Raw genomic sequence first — 18,375 nt, 5'->3', positions numbered from 1 at the left:
CCTTTTTAGAGCACAAGACTGCGCGGCCAACCTTGCCTCTCCTTCGAAGCTGTCCTAAGCCGCAGCTGTACCTTTGTATTATCTCCAGTAACAGAGCACGTCTGCATGTCACTCTTATTATAGTTTACTTGACTTCACAGGGATCTAGGCTTTATTAATAGCTTGGACAATGCCACATGTGCTTGTCTTTGTCATGGAGATTCACGTATAAATATTATGGCTGAGCATTGTTTTCCATCGTCCTTATATTAGCTTAAGCTCAAGCTGACGGACGACCTAAGTTGCCTGACTCCGCTTGACTTAAAGCTGAACTTCAGGCAGATAATTAAAAAAAAAACACCAATGAATACAGTGATGTATTTGGTAAAAAAAAATCACAAGCTATATTTTAAACGCAGCTAGTGTGTATACCTGAATGACACTAAATTTCAGCCTCTTGCAATCCCTAAGACTGGGAGAGGGAGGAGATTGACTTTGGGGCCTATCAGGTGGCAGTTTAGACCTTGAGAGAATTCTGAGAATCTCGGATGTATTTGAGAAGCTAGGTAAAGTCTATGGCCTCGTACACACAACCGTTTTCCTCAGCAAAATCCATCAAGAAAAATGTTGGCAGAGCATTTTTGCAGAGAAAAACGGTCGTGTGTATGTTTTTCGTCGAGAAAACTGTCGTGGATCTCGATGAGAAAAAAAGAGAACATGCTCTCTTTTTTCTCATCGGGAGTTTCAATTTCCTCGTCGTGTTTCTCGTCTGGCTGGTTTACGACGAGAAACACGTTCGTGTGTATGCTTAGAAACCTGCGCATGCTCAGAATAAAGTATGAGATGGGAGCGCGCTTTTCGGTAAAAGTAGCGTTTGTAATGGAGATAGCACATTTGTCACGCTGTAACAGACTGAAAAGCGCGAATCGTCTCTCACCAAACTTTTACTTAACACGCAGTAACATGAGATTAGCAAAAGCAGCCCCAAGGGTGGCGCCAGTGGAATCAAACTTCCCCTTTATAGTGCTGTCGTACATGTTGTACGTCACGGCATTTGAGAACGATGAGATTTTGTCTTGACAGTGTCTATGCAAGGTAAGCTTGACAAGATTCTCGTCAAGCCTGACAAGAACCTTGTCGAGGAAAACGACATTTCTTTTACGACGAGATTCTCGGTCGTGTGTACGAGGCCTAAGGCCCATTTCACATGGGCGCCTCCGCTTAACGGAATCTGTCTGATCAACGGGTGATCGCTCCACTGATCCCCGCTGAGCAGGCAGATGACAGATTCATGCCTGCCCCGCTGTGCAGAGTCCCGCTCTCCTATATGGGCAAATCAGATGGAAACAGACCCCCTGTCCATCTGTTTTTGGTGACAGGATCAGATGACGGCGGGTGTCAGTGGACATGTGACATGTTCCTAGAGGAGACTGGAGGATCCGATCAGCTCCGCCTGAAAAACTGACAGGCGGACCTGATTGGACAGCCGTGTGAAAAAAGGACCTTCAGGACGAACAGGGCATGCACCACAAGATGGACAGGAAGGCCAGAAAGCTAAAAGATAATACATAACTCTGACTGAGGTCTAGTATGTCAATAAAGTATACATAAAGGCAAAACTTTATTTTACATTTTAATAGAGTGGTAATTGGTTAGAACTACTGTCAATTGTTATTGTTGTCTGTGTCCCCGATAGGGAGATTCGCATTCTCGAATTGTCCAGCTCAAAAATTTCACAGAAAATGAAAGGTAGGGTAAATTCAAAATTTTCAGTTGCTACCAGAATAGGAATAGAGAGGAAATCTTCCAATGGGAACACGTTTCCCATGACAAATGTCTTAGAGGTAATGTCCCCTACATTGGAAAGATATATTCTCACTTACTGTTGAGACTAAAAGACAGGAAGTGATGGGAAATTTATCAGATGGGAAATTTACATTGGATTTAAGCCATCCCTACTCTATCCAAAAAAGTTTTGACTTTAGAAATACCTATTTTATTGGCAGCACAAGGAAGGGTGCACCTAGGAGTTTTAGTCGTTTTTAGTAGTTCTTTAAACTAGAAGTCCACCCAAAATGTATTAGGTTATTTTTGGTGTACTAAAAGATTAGAAAATCGACAGGGAGATTTCCCTTCAATACCCATTCTGGTGACTGGTGCCTAGACAGGAAGGGAAATTACCACAGTACGAAAAACATTTGTAAACTATTTATTTAGCCTGCGAGCCTTCGTGGGGATTTCTCTTTACTGCTTGTTCCTATTGGTGACGCTAAGGCCTCATACACACGACCGTTTTCCTCGACAGAATCCATCAAGAAACTTGGTGGCAGAGCTTTTTTGCCGAGGAAAGCGGTCGTGTGTATGTTTTTCGTCGAGAAAACTGTCGTGGAACTCGAGGAGAAAAAAAGAGAACAAGTTCTCTTTTTCCTCGTCGGGAGTCTCAATTTCCTCATCGTGTTTCTCGTCGGGCTGGTTTATGACGAGAAACACGTTTGTGTGTATGCTTAGAAACCCGCGCATGCTCAGAATAAAGTATGAGATGGGAGCATGCCTTCAGTAAAAGTAGGGTTTGTAATGGAGATAGCACATTTGTCACGCTGTAACAGACTGAAAAGTGTGAATTGTCTCTCACCAAACTTTTACTTAACATGCAGTAACATGAGATTAGCAAAAGCAGCCCCAAGGGTGGCGCCAGTTGAATCAAACTTCCCCTTTATAGTGCCGTCGTACATATTGTATGTCACCGCGTTTGAGAACAACGAGATTTTGTCTTGACAGTGTGTACGCAAAGAAAGCTTGTCAAGATTCTCGACAAGCCTAACAAGGAACTCGTCGAGGAAAACAATGTTTCATTTACGACGAGTTCCTCGGTTGTGTGTACGAGGCCTTAGAACAGGAAGCAAGTTACAATCTCTCCAATGGAAACACAGAGAGCTATAAAAACTTGCCAGAGGTTCTAATCCTTTCCTGCTCCATCCAAAACTATAACAAATTTTGGGTCAAATTCTAAGGATTAGAGCACCTTTAAAATGTAAAAACAAATATAAAAACAAAAATTAGACAATTTGTGAAGACCATTAGAACATTATTGAAGGTTTCTAGAAAGGACCTGCTTTGACCTTAATGCCAGAAAGCATGTATACATAAAAATAAATTGTAGAGTATTCCCAGACTCAAAGGCAAAGCGTCTAGGGTTGTTTTTGTGACAATTCCATACACACAGCACAATGACCTCTGCTTGTGTTCATCAAGTAAATGGGAAAATCTGAAAAAGCTGGACTTTGGATGATTCCAGTACAGCTCTAAACAGATAGGAAAGTAATAGGAGAAGGTCGTATTTTCAAAACTGTTGGTTTTCCTAGATATATCAGTAGCACTGAGGTGTAAAAAGTGCACTTATTTGTTAATATCTATTGTACATTACATGATCTCTTTACTTATGTTCCAGTTCAACAGGTGCATTACCTCCCAGCTCATCAAGTGGTTCAGCAACTTTCGAGAGTTCTACTACATCCAAATGGAGAAGTATGCCAGGCAATCCATTAATGATGGGGTGACCAGCACTGATGAACTGTCCATCACTCGGGACTGTGAACTCTACCGAGCCCTCAACATGCACTACAACAAAGCCAATGACTTTGAGGTACGTGCCACTCTTGTACATCACCTACATTACCACATTTCATGTTATACAATGAATTCTTTATGGTTTCTAAATAGAATTGGCCAGACCCCATATTCTGTATGTGCTGACTAAGCAACGATCACATTAATCCTTTCTAGTGATGATCTATCCATGTATGAGCAGCCCCTAGCTTCTTGAGCACACTGATATAGAATGAAAGATATCCCACTAATATGATGGAAGATTCTGTCATGAAAAAACAATAATGCCCATTATTATTTTCTCTAGTTTGATATGGGTGTCAGAACCCACCGGAATTGCCCAATCTAACACTTTGGTTGGACAACTGTAGAGTTGACTACAGCGGAGCGGTAGAAGTCCTCTTGCATTACGTCATTTAAAGGCATAGATTGGGGTTGATTTACTAAACACAAACAGGAAGTTCATTTAGCAGGAGAAATTTTCCCCGGAGCAGAGAATACTCAATTATGTGCAAGGAAAAAAAGAAAAAAACAGCAGAATTTTTGCCTGCACATTGCATCATGGAAGTCAGAAGAGCTCATTCACTGAGCTCTGGGGCAAGTTCTGGGTCAAATTCCAGTCTATTTGCATTTAGTAAATCAATGCCACTATGTCTACTGTCCAATTTCCCATGTACTTCAGTTTTGTGATCCTTAAAGTATCTGTATTAATACAAAACTTTCTTGTGGTTAGAGTAAGTCAGGCATAGAGAAGGTGAGGATATTTCAGCTCTCTTCCTGTTCTGGAGACACAAGCAAAAGTGAGAGGAAATCTCTCCAAAGTATGAAGAAATATGAAGTTTTTTTTAAGGAAATACTCCCCTAATCAATCGTCCCCATTAAAATATTTACACTCTATTCCGGTTCTGGTGACAACTGAAAATTTTGGATTTACCCTCACTCTCTGTCTCAGTGACCATGGTTGCCAGAAGAAAAGGTGAAGGTGAATTTCCCAAGCAGGGACAAAGATGGTAGTTTAAAACAGACACAGGTTCTAACCCCTAATCACTCTTTCCAAAATAAAAAATAAAAAGATTTCTGGCTTTAGACACAGGCGATGTGCTAAGATTGCTGTCACTCCATGCATTCAATTATCACAAGGCCACACCACAATCATTTGTACTGTGTGACAACTGGGCTCATGCATAGGTAACACTGGATCAATAAATTTCTTACACTTATTACATTTAGAAATAATATGTTCTAACATCCTGATTATTTATTAAAGCGGAAGTAAACCCATCCATAAAACAGTTTTTATTTGCGGCACGTGGCGGAAATGTAACACTCCTATTGGTTGTGCTCTCAACCAAACTGTCAAACCATCCAATGGCTGGTGTTATAACTGATCACATGTGCAGCATCATGGCAGTTGTAGATTAAACAGAGGCAAAGATGGCAGCTTCCTTGGCTGAAAACAATAGGGGGGTTACTTAAACTTTAAGTGTCTGTCAACCTTGAGAGGTGCCGGTTTCCCACACTCAGCCAATTATGCCCTAAATGGGGCTTCAGCTAAAAATGGTCCCTGACTTGAAATGTTTCAGTGTGCAGCCCTTAGCTACTTACAGGGGTCAGTTTGTCTGTACTGTTCAATCTAGATCTGTTAAAAGCTTCTATGGCAATACATGGATTTCCGATAGAAAAAGGCTATTTGCTATGGGAATGAGGTCATGTCATTTTCCTGTGTATACTATAGAGTCTATAGACCATGCCTAGAAGGTTAGCAATAACCACTGATCAATTTGTAGCTACTCAAATAGCCAGAAGCTACGTCTGTCATAGACAGTGTAGTTGCACTTCCGTATCTGGCCAGGAACCCCAACCGATAAGGAACTTTGTTATAGGCCAAATGTTTTAAACGGTGCCAAGGAAAATAGGACCCATCGCACAATGACCAGTATACTGAAAAATGCAAGCTCCCCCTGCTTTGGTATCCAGAATTTTCCCTTGCCGTTACATTATGGTCTGGGCAGAAATCACGATACCCCAAAATAAGCAGCTGCCATTGCTGTATTTTTCAAATTAAATTAAAATTTGTCTTTCAATTTTTTTTTTTTAGATTATTGCTCTTGCACTAACGATTGTGGCGATACTTCTTGTGTGGTTTGAACACTGTTTACATATGCAGGTGCGACTTTCATATGCGTTCGCGAAAATGGAGGGATGGGGCACTTTAATTTAATTTTTTTCTTATTTATTTAACTTTTTATTTTTTATTTTTCCACTGTCCCTTTATGTATTTTTTTTTATAATCACTTTTATTCCTATTGCAAGGAATGTAAACATCCCTTGTAATAAAAAAAAGTATGACAGGTCCTCTATGTTGAGTGATCTGGGGTCAAAAACACCTCAGATCTCTCATTTATCTTTAAAAACGGAAAATGAATTGAAAGAAATGGCATTTTGACTTTAAGAAAAAAAATCCTGTCTATCTGCCCGAGAACAGGAAGTGACATGTGAAGTCGCTCTGGTCCTCCAAGGGCATAGAGCCAAGTGGGGGCCATCTTCCCCTTACTTGAATTCCTGCCTATCTAGCAACCTTTTTTGAAAACTCTTCGACTTCTCCAACAGCTGCCAGTGCAGACAGGGTTTCTGTTATTCTGTCGGGTGCACATAGCGCACACAGGCAGTAGAGCCAATTCGCCAAAATCTGCTGCTGGAGAGTCACCGGTAGTGACGTGATTGGAGATTTCAACGAGTCGGCTATTTTGACAGAACACCGGCTACCTTTGTATCTGCTATACCTGTGTGTCCCAGGATAACTGAACTCCTGCGCATGCTCAGGAGTGATGCCAACCCACACCAGCCAATGAAGATGACTGCAACCTAGCATCTAGAAGAAACCGGTGTGACGATGCCGGCATTGGCAAAGGAACGTTGGACCGTTAAAGAGGAGGTAAGTATTGTGACTTTAGTTCCGCTTTAAAAGTTGACATTTTTGGAAACAGATCATCGATTTGCAAAGCTTAATCATTTTAAGGCATATGTAGTTCCAACAGATGGTAAAAATCCACTCTCCAGAGATCACCACAATAGTAGATATAAATGTCTGACTTTAATATGCTCTTAACAGACCTGAGCCACCCGTCTCTTATATTACATATGTGGCGGCACATAACATTGGGTTCATGCTCTTGTTCAGCTGAGGGTGACTGATCTGTGCCTGCTGATTACGGCATTAACCTTCCTCCTTATTCCTACTGCAAGGAATAAAAATCGGTAGCTAATGATGAAATTGGAGACGGAGGATTTTTTTTAGCAAACAGAGCATTTGCCATATTTAGCATCGTCCCTTTCCTTGCAGACACAATTTGCTGATCTTTCAATGTGATTAAAGCTGGAGAGGAGACTGTTTCTGTAAAATCACCGGCGTGCTCTTCAGATGCTTCTTTTACCCCAGCGTGCTTTTCAAACGCACTTGACTTTCACTTCCACTGACGATATAGGTTAAGGACCAGAGATGATTAAGCAGTGAACTTGTCCCGTCATAAACCGTGTCAGTGACTTGCCATTCCCTGTAGTGTGCCCTGCGTCAGGCAGTTAAAAGCAAAGTCACATTAGATGTAGGGGAAGATTTTGGCCTTGTCATTTAAGCGGTAGCCTTATGGCCAATACCCAGCGGTGCTTACTGTGCTAGAATACAATGGCTCCCATTATTCTCTGCTGATGACCAAAAATGTTATACATTTACATTTTGACATGGGAGAGGGGGATAAGAAATGCAAAGTAATTTAATGCGGAATTCTGTTTTACAGCAAATACATAGGGACCTTGTTTGTCTCTGAGATGTTAAGTGTACAAACGGCAGCAGTATGCCTTGGACAACCAATCAAATCTTAGCCTTTAAGAAGGGACTAAATATAGATGATTGATGTCTGCACAACAGCAGGATTAAAGTCTAAGTTCAAGCAAAACCAGAAATAGGGATGTACCGTTACAATGGAAAGCACTCTATGAATGGAGGAGGCTGAATTTTCATTCACTCATCCTGTCTTCCATTCATATAGTGCATTTTATTCATGAAGCTATAGTATAGCTTCTATGAATGGAGGATGGGGATGGAAAGGATGGGCATAGTCTGCACCCTTAAAGAGCGCCTATGAGAGGTCCAGCACTCATATTACCCCTACAGCACTGGAAGATTACAGCCCATTGGCATTTAACCCACTTCCTGTGAGCCCAGGCTGTCATGGACCCACCCTTTGGAGGATGCATCATAATGTTGGTCTAGGCTTATAGTACCACTGTACAGAGCTGCACTCATATGTTGTGATGTGAGCATTGCTCTGCACAGCAATAAGGACCACCAATAATGAACAACAAGAGGAAGGGCCCCACTTGTCATGTGACTGGCTAGAAGACACCTGAATTTAAGGTAAGTATCATGTATGATGTATGAGGCGGGGCCTTCATGGAAAGAGTTGGTAGAGAACAGGGGGTAGGGAATGGCAAAGGCTACCATTGGGCTTTAAAGATAATTTATAGTGACTATGAAGCTAGTACAAATGAGTAGTGTGAAGTTACCTGTTACATTATTTTTGCTATGACCTTCACATTTTACATGCTTTTTCACATAGGATGATAGGTTACCTCCACTCAGGTCTCAGATTACACTCAGCTCTCTGGTCTATGCTGTTCATGCAGTCAGTCTGATCCCTGCCCTCTAACCTCTGGAGTTCAGAAATGTTGTGTAAAATGTTTGCTTTGGGATGCTGTAGAGGAGAAGGGGCTGCAGATAAATAGGTACAATTTAGGTAGGAGGATTTGTTTAATCTTCGAGTATCACCTGAGGCTCGTCACTTCACTGGGTATATGTAAAAGTTTACAACCACTTTTACACACACATAGGGGAATCTGTCTTCCACTTACAGAATTGCCATACAAGTATTAGGTGTAGGAGCCAGAATGGTCAAACTTGGGCCACAGCCACGCCTCTGAAGTTCTGAAAATCCCACCTTAGGCCACAAGAATTTTTAGGTTTAAATTTATGCTCAATCAGTTCTGCCCATCTATCACATTATAAATAACAAACTACAGAAATCTTTAATTAACTCCAAATGTAGAGGTTATGAAAGTCTAAAGTCATCTCAGCCCTGCTTTCCATATCCTTCCCTAATCGATAATTATATTTCCCTCTTGCCCCTTCCGCATTGTCCCAGCCCTGACGGCTGACGTTCACAGATTACAGTGACGGACCAAGCGGTTGGTTTGTCCTCTTTGTTTTAACGTCAGTCATTACTTCTGTGTCTCCCTCTTGTCATCCTTCTTTATTTCACATCATTGGCTCCATCCGAAGCCCTGTGAGATCCACTTTAAACCTCCTTACTCAACGTCTATTAGTTCTACCATATCGTGACCTTTTTTCAACATCCTTAAAGAAAAAGATACAGTGTAACATTGCTTTACTTTTCTTATTGTCCTTTGTTGAGCCGAACAAAGCCTTTTCCACAGTGGCTATAGCCCATAATTATACAGCTTTCAATAGCAGTGTCTTGGCACATATCAAAGTTCAGAGGAGCCTTTGGAATAAAAAAGATGTTTTGTGGCAGCCTAGGGAGGGTCTCATCTTTCCTTCAGAAAATAGTTCAAGGCTCTTCTGTCAAGCTTCCCTACTTAGAGCTTTCTCTCCTCCTGCTTCATAAAGTTTAAAGGGGATTCAGTGGAGTCCTGTGATCTCTTTCCTTTGAAAGATTGTGCACAGAGCAGGCCTTTGACTTCAAGAGTTCACAGATTCCATGTCTTTAGGTATCATATGTCTGACCTTATCAGTTACTCCATTTAATGTAGGAGAAAAAGTCCCAGCGCTTTGTGTCGCTCTGTTTTGCATCTGTGAAATGATTTGGTGAAAGGAGCGTCCTTTTTAATACGCCATTTCTGGCTGTAACCTACCCTGTGGATCTTTTGGAGAGAGGGACAGAGAAAAAGTGCGGTCTTGTGTCTTGTCTACGGATGATTTCACAGGCAGAATACAATTATGCAATAACAGAACCCCATACAAAACAAACTTTTTTTTTCCTTCCCCGTCTTCCCACCTCTATTTGATACTTTGGCTGCTTCGGGAATTGCTTCTCCCCTCCTGTGCAGACAACAGCCAACGCATCCTGCTTGGGCAGCAGTAGGCTTTCCCTTGCTGTGACCTACCCTTAAGGCCCTGGTAATTAATTGTCCTTTGGAGATGGGGAAAGTTCAAAGGCAGTGTGCACGGGTGATGCTCATTGTCTGACACTCACATCCCCTTCATTGCACATAAAGGTTATCAATAGGCCTAGCATGGGCTTATTTCTCACAGCTGCTAATGATTAATATGGCTTTCAGGGCAGAAATCAATTTGATTCTCCAGTTCTGTATAGGGAAGGGGGAGAGTCACTTTTAACACGGCTGACAATTGTTGATGCTGAGTGTTTTGGATGATCATGCTTCTTTAACTACAGAGGCCATGGAGTAAATTTTTTCCAAAAGTCTTGCGAAGAACATGTTCTAATTTAGACATTTAGATCTTAAAAATTTATATTTGCACAGAGTATAATGTATAGTGTAAACATCCTAATGTACATGGACACTAGTGGTGCTCAAATTTTTTTGAGGGGGCGCAAACAAACTGAAAAAAAAACCCAATAATTGCAGCCTCACTGTGCCCGTCAAACGCAGCTACTGTGCCCATCAATTGTCGCCACTGTTCCATCAAACTCAGCCACTGTGCCCATCAATTGCCACCAGGTTGCCCCATCTAATGCTGCCCATTTGCCCCCTCAAATGCAGCCACTTTGCCCGCTCAAATAAAGCCACTTTGCCCCGTCAAATACAGCCAGATTGCCCCCTAAAAACACAGCCAGTTTGCCCTCTCAAATATCGCTAGTTTGCCCCCTCAAATGCCGCCAGTTGCACCCTCAAATAACACCAGTTTGCCCCATCAAATGCAACCAGTCCTCACACACGACCGGATTTGTCTGCTGGAACTGATCCGCGGATAAATCCCAACGGACAGATCCGGTCGTGTGTACGGGGCCTTAAGGTGTCAGTATACCAAGACATATTGGACAATTTCATGCTCCCAACGTTGTGGGAACAGTTTGGGGATGGCCCCTTCCTGTTCCAACATGACTGCGCATCAGTGCACAAAGCAAGGTCCATAAAGACATGGATGAGCAAGTTTGGGGTGGAGGAACTTGACTGGCCTGAACAGAGTCCTGACGTCAACCTGATAGAACACCTTTGGAATGAATTACAGCGCATTCTGCTAGCCAGACATTCTCTTCCAAAATCAGTGTCTGACCTCACAAATGCACTTCTGGAAGAATAGTCAAACATTTCCATATACATAATTATATATAACTTATATAAACTGTATATAATTATATATAACTGTACTTGCCAAATATGCTGGAGAAATCTCCCTCCACTGAGTCTGGCTGCAGCCATTTTAACTGTGGGCAGCTGAAGCTGCTGCCGGTTCACTTCCTGGATTTACACAGACAAACAGAGGCACACCTCCAGCTCTGCAGCCCTCATTGGCCTTCTTATGACTCATCCCTCCTCCTTTCCTGGCAAACTCTCACAAGAGTGAGAGAGAGAGTTGTGCATCATGTCATAAGCCTAGACAAGAAACAGGAAGTGGGCTGTACAAGGTATTTACTGGCAGAAAGAATATGTTTTTATTATACAAGGTTAAAACAACAAGGGCAGAAGATTTAATAGATGGAAAGATGAAAAAATGCACACTGGCTTAAAAAACTTTGCTTCTACAGGAGTTTTGAGTTCTGCCTGTAGAAGCAGCTCAATGTTATCCTATTTGTCCATCAGTGGCAGTGCATCCATAGTGGGCGTTGGAGCCCCGCCCCCTCTCTTCTGCACCCGTCAATCAACAATACATAGATTCATGCATTACATGAATCTATGTATTTTTTTGGCGCGGTCGCCCACTATTCAAGTGTCCGGCCCCCTGTTGAGCGCCGGCCAACAACGGTGGGTGTGTTTTGGAAGTGCCTGATTAGAGCCTGCGGGCTCTAATCAGCTTCTAAATGGTTAAACAGAGGGTGCACGGCTGTGTGCTGTGTAAGGGAATCGCTTCTCTAACACTGACCCGCCTCTCAGCCAATCAGGTGCACCAGGTCTGGTTACCGGTCACCTGATTGACTGAAGCGACAGGCGAGCAGAGATGACGTAGAGGGAGCGCGGAGGAGGGGCGTTGACCAGAGAAAGGTAAGTGCTGTGTAGAGGGGGGGGACTGGCTGCATTTGATGGGGCAAACTGGTGGTATTTGAGGGGACAACTGGCGGCATTTGAGGGGGCAAACTGGCGATATTTGAGGGGGCAAACTGGCTGTGTTTTTAGGGGGCAATCTGGCTGTATTTGAGGGGGCAAAGTGGCTTTATTTGAGGGGGCAAAGTGGCTTTATTTGAGAGGGCAAAGTGGCTTCATTTGAGGGGGCAAACGGGCAGCATTAGATGGGGCAACCTGGCGGCAATTGATGGGCACAGTGGCTGCGTTTGATGGAACAGTGGCGACAATTGATGGGCACAGTAGCTGCGTTTGATGGGCACAGTGAGGCTGCAATTAATGGGGGTTTTTTTTTCAGTTTGTTTGCACCCCCCCAAAAAAAATTTGAGCACCACTAGTGTCCATGTACATTAGGATGTTTACAGGCATATTTTGAGTTCAACTTTTAGAAACAGTAAAAAAAAAAACTTCTATTTTCGCATTTCTGATTGGAGCTTACCGGCAGAAAAAAACTTAAAACTCTTCTAATCTCGTCTAGACTATAAAAAAAATGCTCTATATGAGCTTTTTTTACTCCCAAGAGAACAGACCTTTTTTTTTTAGTGTGATGTGTATACACCAGTAAAGTTGAGATCTCTGTCAGCTGCTTGACTGATGTGCTGAGCAATTTGACCTCTCGGTCGCCGGTGTCACTCTCCTGCAAGAAACCGCAAGGTGTTAAATGGCTTTGGAAAATTGTCCGAACCTCAGAGAGATCGGCATTGAGAAGAAGGTTCCTCATTGGAGAACATGGTGGCCTTGTCAGCAGAGTACCAAGAGCTAACAAGCTTGTGCTCCACTAAACACCAGACATGATAACCGCCCATCCAACAGGTTTCCTTTACTTAAGAAAAAAGTACAGATTCTATGGTAGGTAGACACAGCTCACACAGCCATGCAAAACTAAAAAAAAAGTCTCATCAAAAATTTAAGCCCTTCTTATGAATCTTTAATTGGAAGCAATGAAAAGGGACACGGGCACAGCCAAGTGTTTTGTTTTCTGACTCTCCTCGGGGTTGCTCGCTATTGTCTATTTCACTTTCTCAAGCTGACGTTCACTTTAATAATAAAAAAAAAACGACATAAGTCACTTCTGAAGCAGACAGGCAGCTGCCTGAGTGCAAACACCTAACGTATTCAGTGAAAGGCGCTGTCAGGTGACGGGGGCCTCTTAGCACTTTCCAGACCCGTCGCTTATTTTCATCACAACAAAACCATGCTTCCTGCAGGCGACGTTTTAATCTTCCAGCAGGGCCTCTCACTTAGAAATTAACAATATAAACAAATGCACTTACAAAGCAGGAGTTGGATGAGGACCAAGTGCCAAGGAGACTGCAGTTGTACTGATGACCCGACTGGCAAACTATTACCAAGATATATTTTTTTTATATACTCCTGAGATACAGGCTGCATACAAGCATCTTTTTTTCATGGATATAATGTTTATTCATGTTATACAAAGGTTTTGGATGTGCGTAGCAAGCATTATCATTCCTGAAATGATTGCTAAACTTAAAGTAGAATGGGAACCCTAAAACCAGAAAAAAAACATTTTATAAGACTATTTTATAATTAATACTATATCATCCCACACAGTTATTACCTTCCTTGTAGATTGTAAGCTCTCAGGAGCCAAGTCCTCCTAATCCTTTTGTATTGAATTGTGTTGTAACTGTACTGTCTCCCTATAAATCCTGGGTTATAATAATATGTTTTGAATTCTATATTAAATTGCAAAAAGAGAAGAGAATAATAAAAAGATGTGAATAGGAGGTATACAACATGTAATTAATATATGGAAGGAAAATAATGTATATATATATATATTTATTTATTTATTTATTTAAATATAAAGATATTGGTGGGATGAACAACATTCAAGTCTTGCAGGTGCATGCAATCAGGCCCTTCTACAGGCCAAAATACAAGAAAAAGTCCAGGATTGCTGCACTCAAAATATATTGAATAAATTAATATATACAAAATATACACAGATAAAATAGTTCCATAGCATCTACAGTTTATATATATATATATATATATATATATATATACTTTTTTGCAACAAGCAATGTATTTAAACTGCAATTTTAATTGCAATATTTTTTTTATAATTTTTTTTTATATATATATATATATATATATATATATATATATATATATATATATATACTGTATATATATATATATATATATATATATATATATATATATATATATATATACAGTATATATATACACAGTGTATATACATATATATATATATATATATATATATATATCTATAGATATAGATATATACACAGTATCACGCTAACTGTAAGCCATAATCATCAAGATTAAAAGAAAGAAATGTTTGAAATATATCACTCTGTTTGTAGTGAATCTATATAATATATGAGTTTCACTTTTTTAAATGAAGTACTGAAATAAATTAACTTTTTGATGATATTCAAATTTTTTGAGATGCACCTGTGTATATATATATATCTATAGATATATATATATATATCCAGTATATAAAATATACATATTATATATATTTATTTATATATTTATATATATATATATATATATATATATATATATATATATATATATATATATATATATATATACACATATACACATATAAATATACTGTAATAAAAATTGCAACTGAAAAGAAACATTGTATACATATATATTTTCTTTGTTAAGTCTTTATTTCCTCCTATACATTAATTAAATTTTACAGGATTTATATAGAACCAACAGTAAAGGGAGATAATACAGTTCAGAGGGCACAGTTCAATAGGGCCATGTTTACAATCTCTCAATTTAAAGAAATGTCTTCTTACTTCTTGTTGTGCCTGGTTCATATTTTACTGTTATAATTTCCTCACAGTGACACCATTAGTTGAAAGAATAAGCAAGAATTAGGCCCCGTACACACCATAGAATCTATCCGCAGATAAATCCCATCAAATGGGTTTCAGCGGATAGATTCTATGGTGTGTACACTCCTGCGGATATTTATCCTCGGATAAATCTCCTCTGGGATGGATTTTCAGCAGATGAATATTTGCTGACATGCTCAACAAATCCATCTGCTGAAGTCCATCCCAAAGTATGGATCCGCTCGTCTGTACAGACTCACCGGATCCATCCGTCCAAAGGGATTCCCCGCACGCGTCGTAATGATTTGACGCATGCGTGGAATTCCTTATATGACAGCGTCGCGCCCGTCGCCGCGTCATAATAATGGCGACGGCACGACACGTCATCGCCAGAGGATTTCAGCGCGGATTTCAATGCGATGGTGTGTACACGCCATCGCATAGAAATCTTCTGAAATCCTCAAGAGGATTTATCCGCGGATACGGTCCGCTGGACCGTATCTGCGGATAAATCCTCTCGTGTGTATGGGGCCTAATAGTTTTATCTGGTGGCTGATGAAAGCATTTGATTAGGCCATAAAATGTAGGTGCAGAAATATAAAAAGACAGCCTCTCCAGCATCACTCTTGTATTCATGCTCCAAGCCCCCAAGCTCCTCCCCTGAGGAGCAAGCACATCCATAAGGGCTCTATGGATGCCTTCATTTGCACAACAGAACTGTAGGATTCTTACCTCTTCATTCCAACCCATTGGGATTTGTCCTGATGGCTAAACATTTGCCAGCTATTGGCATTATAGAAACGAGAGTTAATACTAGAATTTTTTTTTAATTAAAGTACTACAAAGTGCTGCTAAGAATACAGCAGCCATGAAAAAGGACCATTTGAATACGTATTTGTAGTTGCATCACAAAGATAGACATACTTATTAGTAACCTCCATGTGCCAATTTCAGTTCATTAAAATAGATCACATTTCCTTTAAGTTGAGCTCCATTCTTACCTTTAGTCTTACACAGTTGCCCAGACTCTTCTCCAGTAATGAAGTGGCTTACTCTGAATGTCCTGCACATTAAGCTTCTCACAGCATGCATTAGAAGCTGCAGCAAGTAAGATAGAAGCTGCCTCATTCCCTGTCTGGAGGACTTCCAGCATCATCTATCTCTTTTCCCCAAAGTCTGACTGTCCCTGCTCACCCTTTTCATTTATTGGATTTGTGTTCTTTCAACAATGGAGGCTCAGAATCACATGTGGGTGTTACCACAACTTGCTGATTTTAGGAAGCTATGTACAGGCCCCTGCCAACTCCTCCCACCAGCTATAATTTACCTGCATTGCATAGATAAGCACAGAGACACAGTGGTGAGGTCATTGGGGCTAAAATTAGGTATGTAGTGGCAAAAGGTAATATTTTATAATTTCATTATTATTAGAGATTTGGGCCCAGATTCACATACAAACGCCTATCTCAGATACATATCTCAGATCTCAGATACACTACGCCGCCGTAACTTAGAGCGCCATGTCCTGTATTCAGAAACAACTTGCGCTCTAAGTTACGGCGGCGTAGTGTATCTGACACGGCGTAAGCCCGCCTAATTCAAACTAGTCTGTTAGGGGGCATGTTGTATGTAAATGTGTTGTGACCCCACGTAAATGACGCTTTTTACGAACGGCGCATGCGCGCACATGCTCAGTATCACGTCGAATTTTCAAAGTAAATTACGCCCGCTCAATGCTTAGTCGACGTGAACGTAACCTACGCCCAGCCCCATTCATGGACGACTTACGCAAACGACGTAAAATACGACGCTGTTCGTACGTTTCCGATGTCCATACCTAACATGACTTACCCCTGCTTTATGAGGGGTAATTTTCTGCCGGTCCGGCGCCTTACGTAAACAACGTATCTTGATACGCCGGGCGCGCGTACATTCGTGAATCGGCATATTTAGCTAATTAGCATATTCAGCGCAGAAATATACGAAAGCGCCACCTAGCGGCCAGCGTAAATATGCACCCTAAGATACGACGGCGTAGGAGACTTACGCCGCTCGTATCTAGGCAACTGTGATGCGTATCTGATTCTATGAATCAGGCGCCGAGTTGCGACGGCCCGCACTCATAGTTACGACGGTGTATCTGGAGATACGCCGTCGTAACTCCTTTGTGAGTCCGGGCCTTAATCTCCAAAATACGGAAAGGTTTCTTTACAGTAAGAGCTGTGAAAATGTGAAATATACCCCCTAGAGCTGATTCTCTCCAGCTCAGTAGATTGATTTAAAAAAAGGCCTGGATTCTTTCCTAAATGTACATAATATAACTGTATACGAAAACAATTACAGGTAAAGTTGATCCAGGGAATATCCTATTGTCTATTCCTCAAGAAGGGGAGCAGGAAGGAATTTTTTCCCCTGCTGGAGCAAATTGGATCACGTTTTGCTGTTTTTTTGTGGGCTTTTTTTGCCTTTCTCTGGAACCACTGTGGGTATAGGATTGTGATTGTAAGATTTTTTTTTTGTCTTTAACCACTTTATAGGTTAAACTAGATAGACTTGTGTCTTTTTTTCAACCTGACTAACTATGTAACTATGCTGATTAGGATGAAAACCAAGATATAAGGAGATTAAACTTCATCTTTGAAGCCCAACCAAAAATAAAACGTTCATTATCACAGCTAAACAAAATAATGAAATATGTAGAAAAGCATCTGTGTTGCTTCTAGTAACCAATCAGATGACAGCGGTCAGATTTTGGCTGTCATTTTACCAGTAAGAAAGTATTTGATTTGTTATTGGTGAATCTTCAATTTCTTAAATCAAGCCTTAATATGTTAGCAGCCCGACCGTCTCCTCTAATGATTGTCTGCTTTGTATTATGCGATCTATTTAAGCTCTGGCATTGCTCTGCATCTCCATCGTTGTGTATAAAGCCGCTACAAATAAGAAATTGTGATTCTCCTCTCGACGTACATGCATGAGGGACGTTAAAGACTCGTATTTATTTTCCCCTATTTCACCTTGTGTACAGTCTGGTCTGTGACACCGATGGTGATTATGTCATTATTTTACTCTGGGGGTCTTTGGCTCATCTGCGCCACTGATGTACATCTTCTTTGTTGCGCTGGCATACGTCCCGTATCGCCAATGCTTCATTAGCCTTAGTGACTGCCTCCTTGCCAGACAAGAATGCCCAAATCTGAGCTCCTTTTGTGCCTGCTTGTTCATTTAGTCATCTTTGCATTTCTTGTGCTTTTTTATCTCCTTGAATTTCTAAAGAGCAGATGTCTGCATGCCTCCCTCTCTCCCGTATCTCCCGAGTCACATAGGGAGAAGAAAATGACTCTTTAACCCCTGTGGGACCGCGCTGACCGAAAATGACCTTTAGCCTGGATCTTACCCCTCGCCGGCCTAAAAGAAAAAAAAAATAGCGTAGTTAAGTTGTACTCAAATATTTACATGCATAGTTTCTAAAAAATGTTAACATTTTCCAGGCAAATCTTAGTGTGCAGTGACTGTTTGGTTTTAGGCTTCCAGACAAAAAATAATAAAATAAATGTAAATATAAATCATAACTGAATCAGATTTAGTTTGTATCATATAAACAATTGCCATGTTT

At 40.9% G+C, this 18,375-nt stretch overlaps 1 protein-coding gene across 1 annotated transcript in view; it reads left to right on the top strand.

Annotated features, from left to right (window-relative positions):
• Positions 1–18,375, top strand: part of PROX1 (prospero homeobox 1) — a 96,327-nt gene that overhangs the window by 60,093 nt on the left and 17,859 nt on the right. Inside the window, exon 4 of the mRNA XM_040351455.1 lies at positions 3,428–3,622. Within this exon, the coding sequence (XP_040207389.1) occupies positions 3,428–3,622 (195 nt within the window). The remainder of the gene's footprint in view (positions 1–3,427; positions 3,623–18,375) is intronic.

Source organism: Rana temporaria, chromosome 4 (genome assembly GCF_905171775.1).
Source record: "Rana temporaria chromosome 4, aRanTem1.1, whole genome shotgun sequence".
NCBI lineage: Eukaryota > Metazoa > Chordata > Amphibia > Anura > Ranidae > Rana > Rana temporaria.
This window is presented reverse-complemented; position numbering and strand designations above follow the sequence as displayed.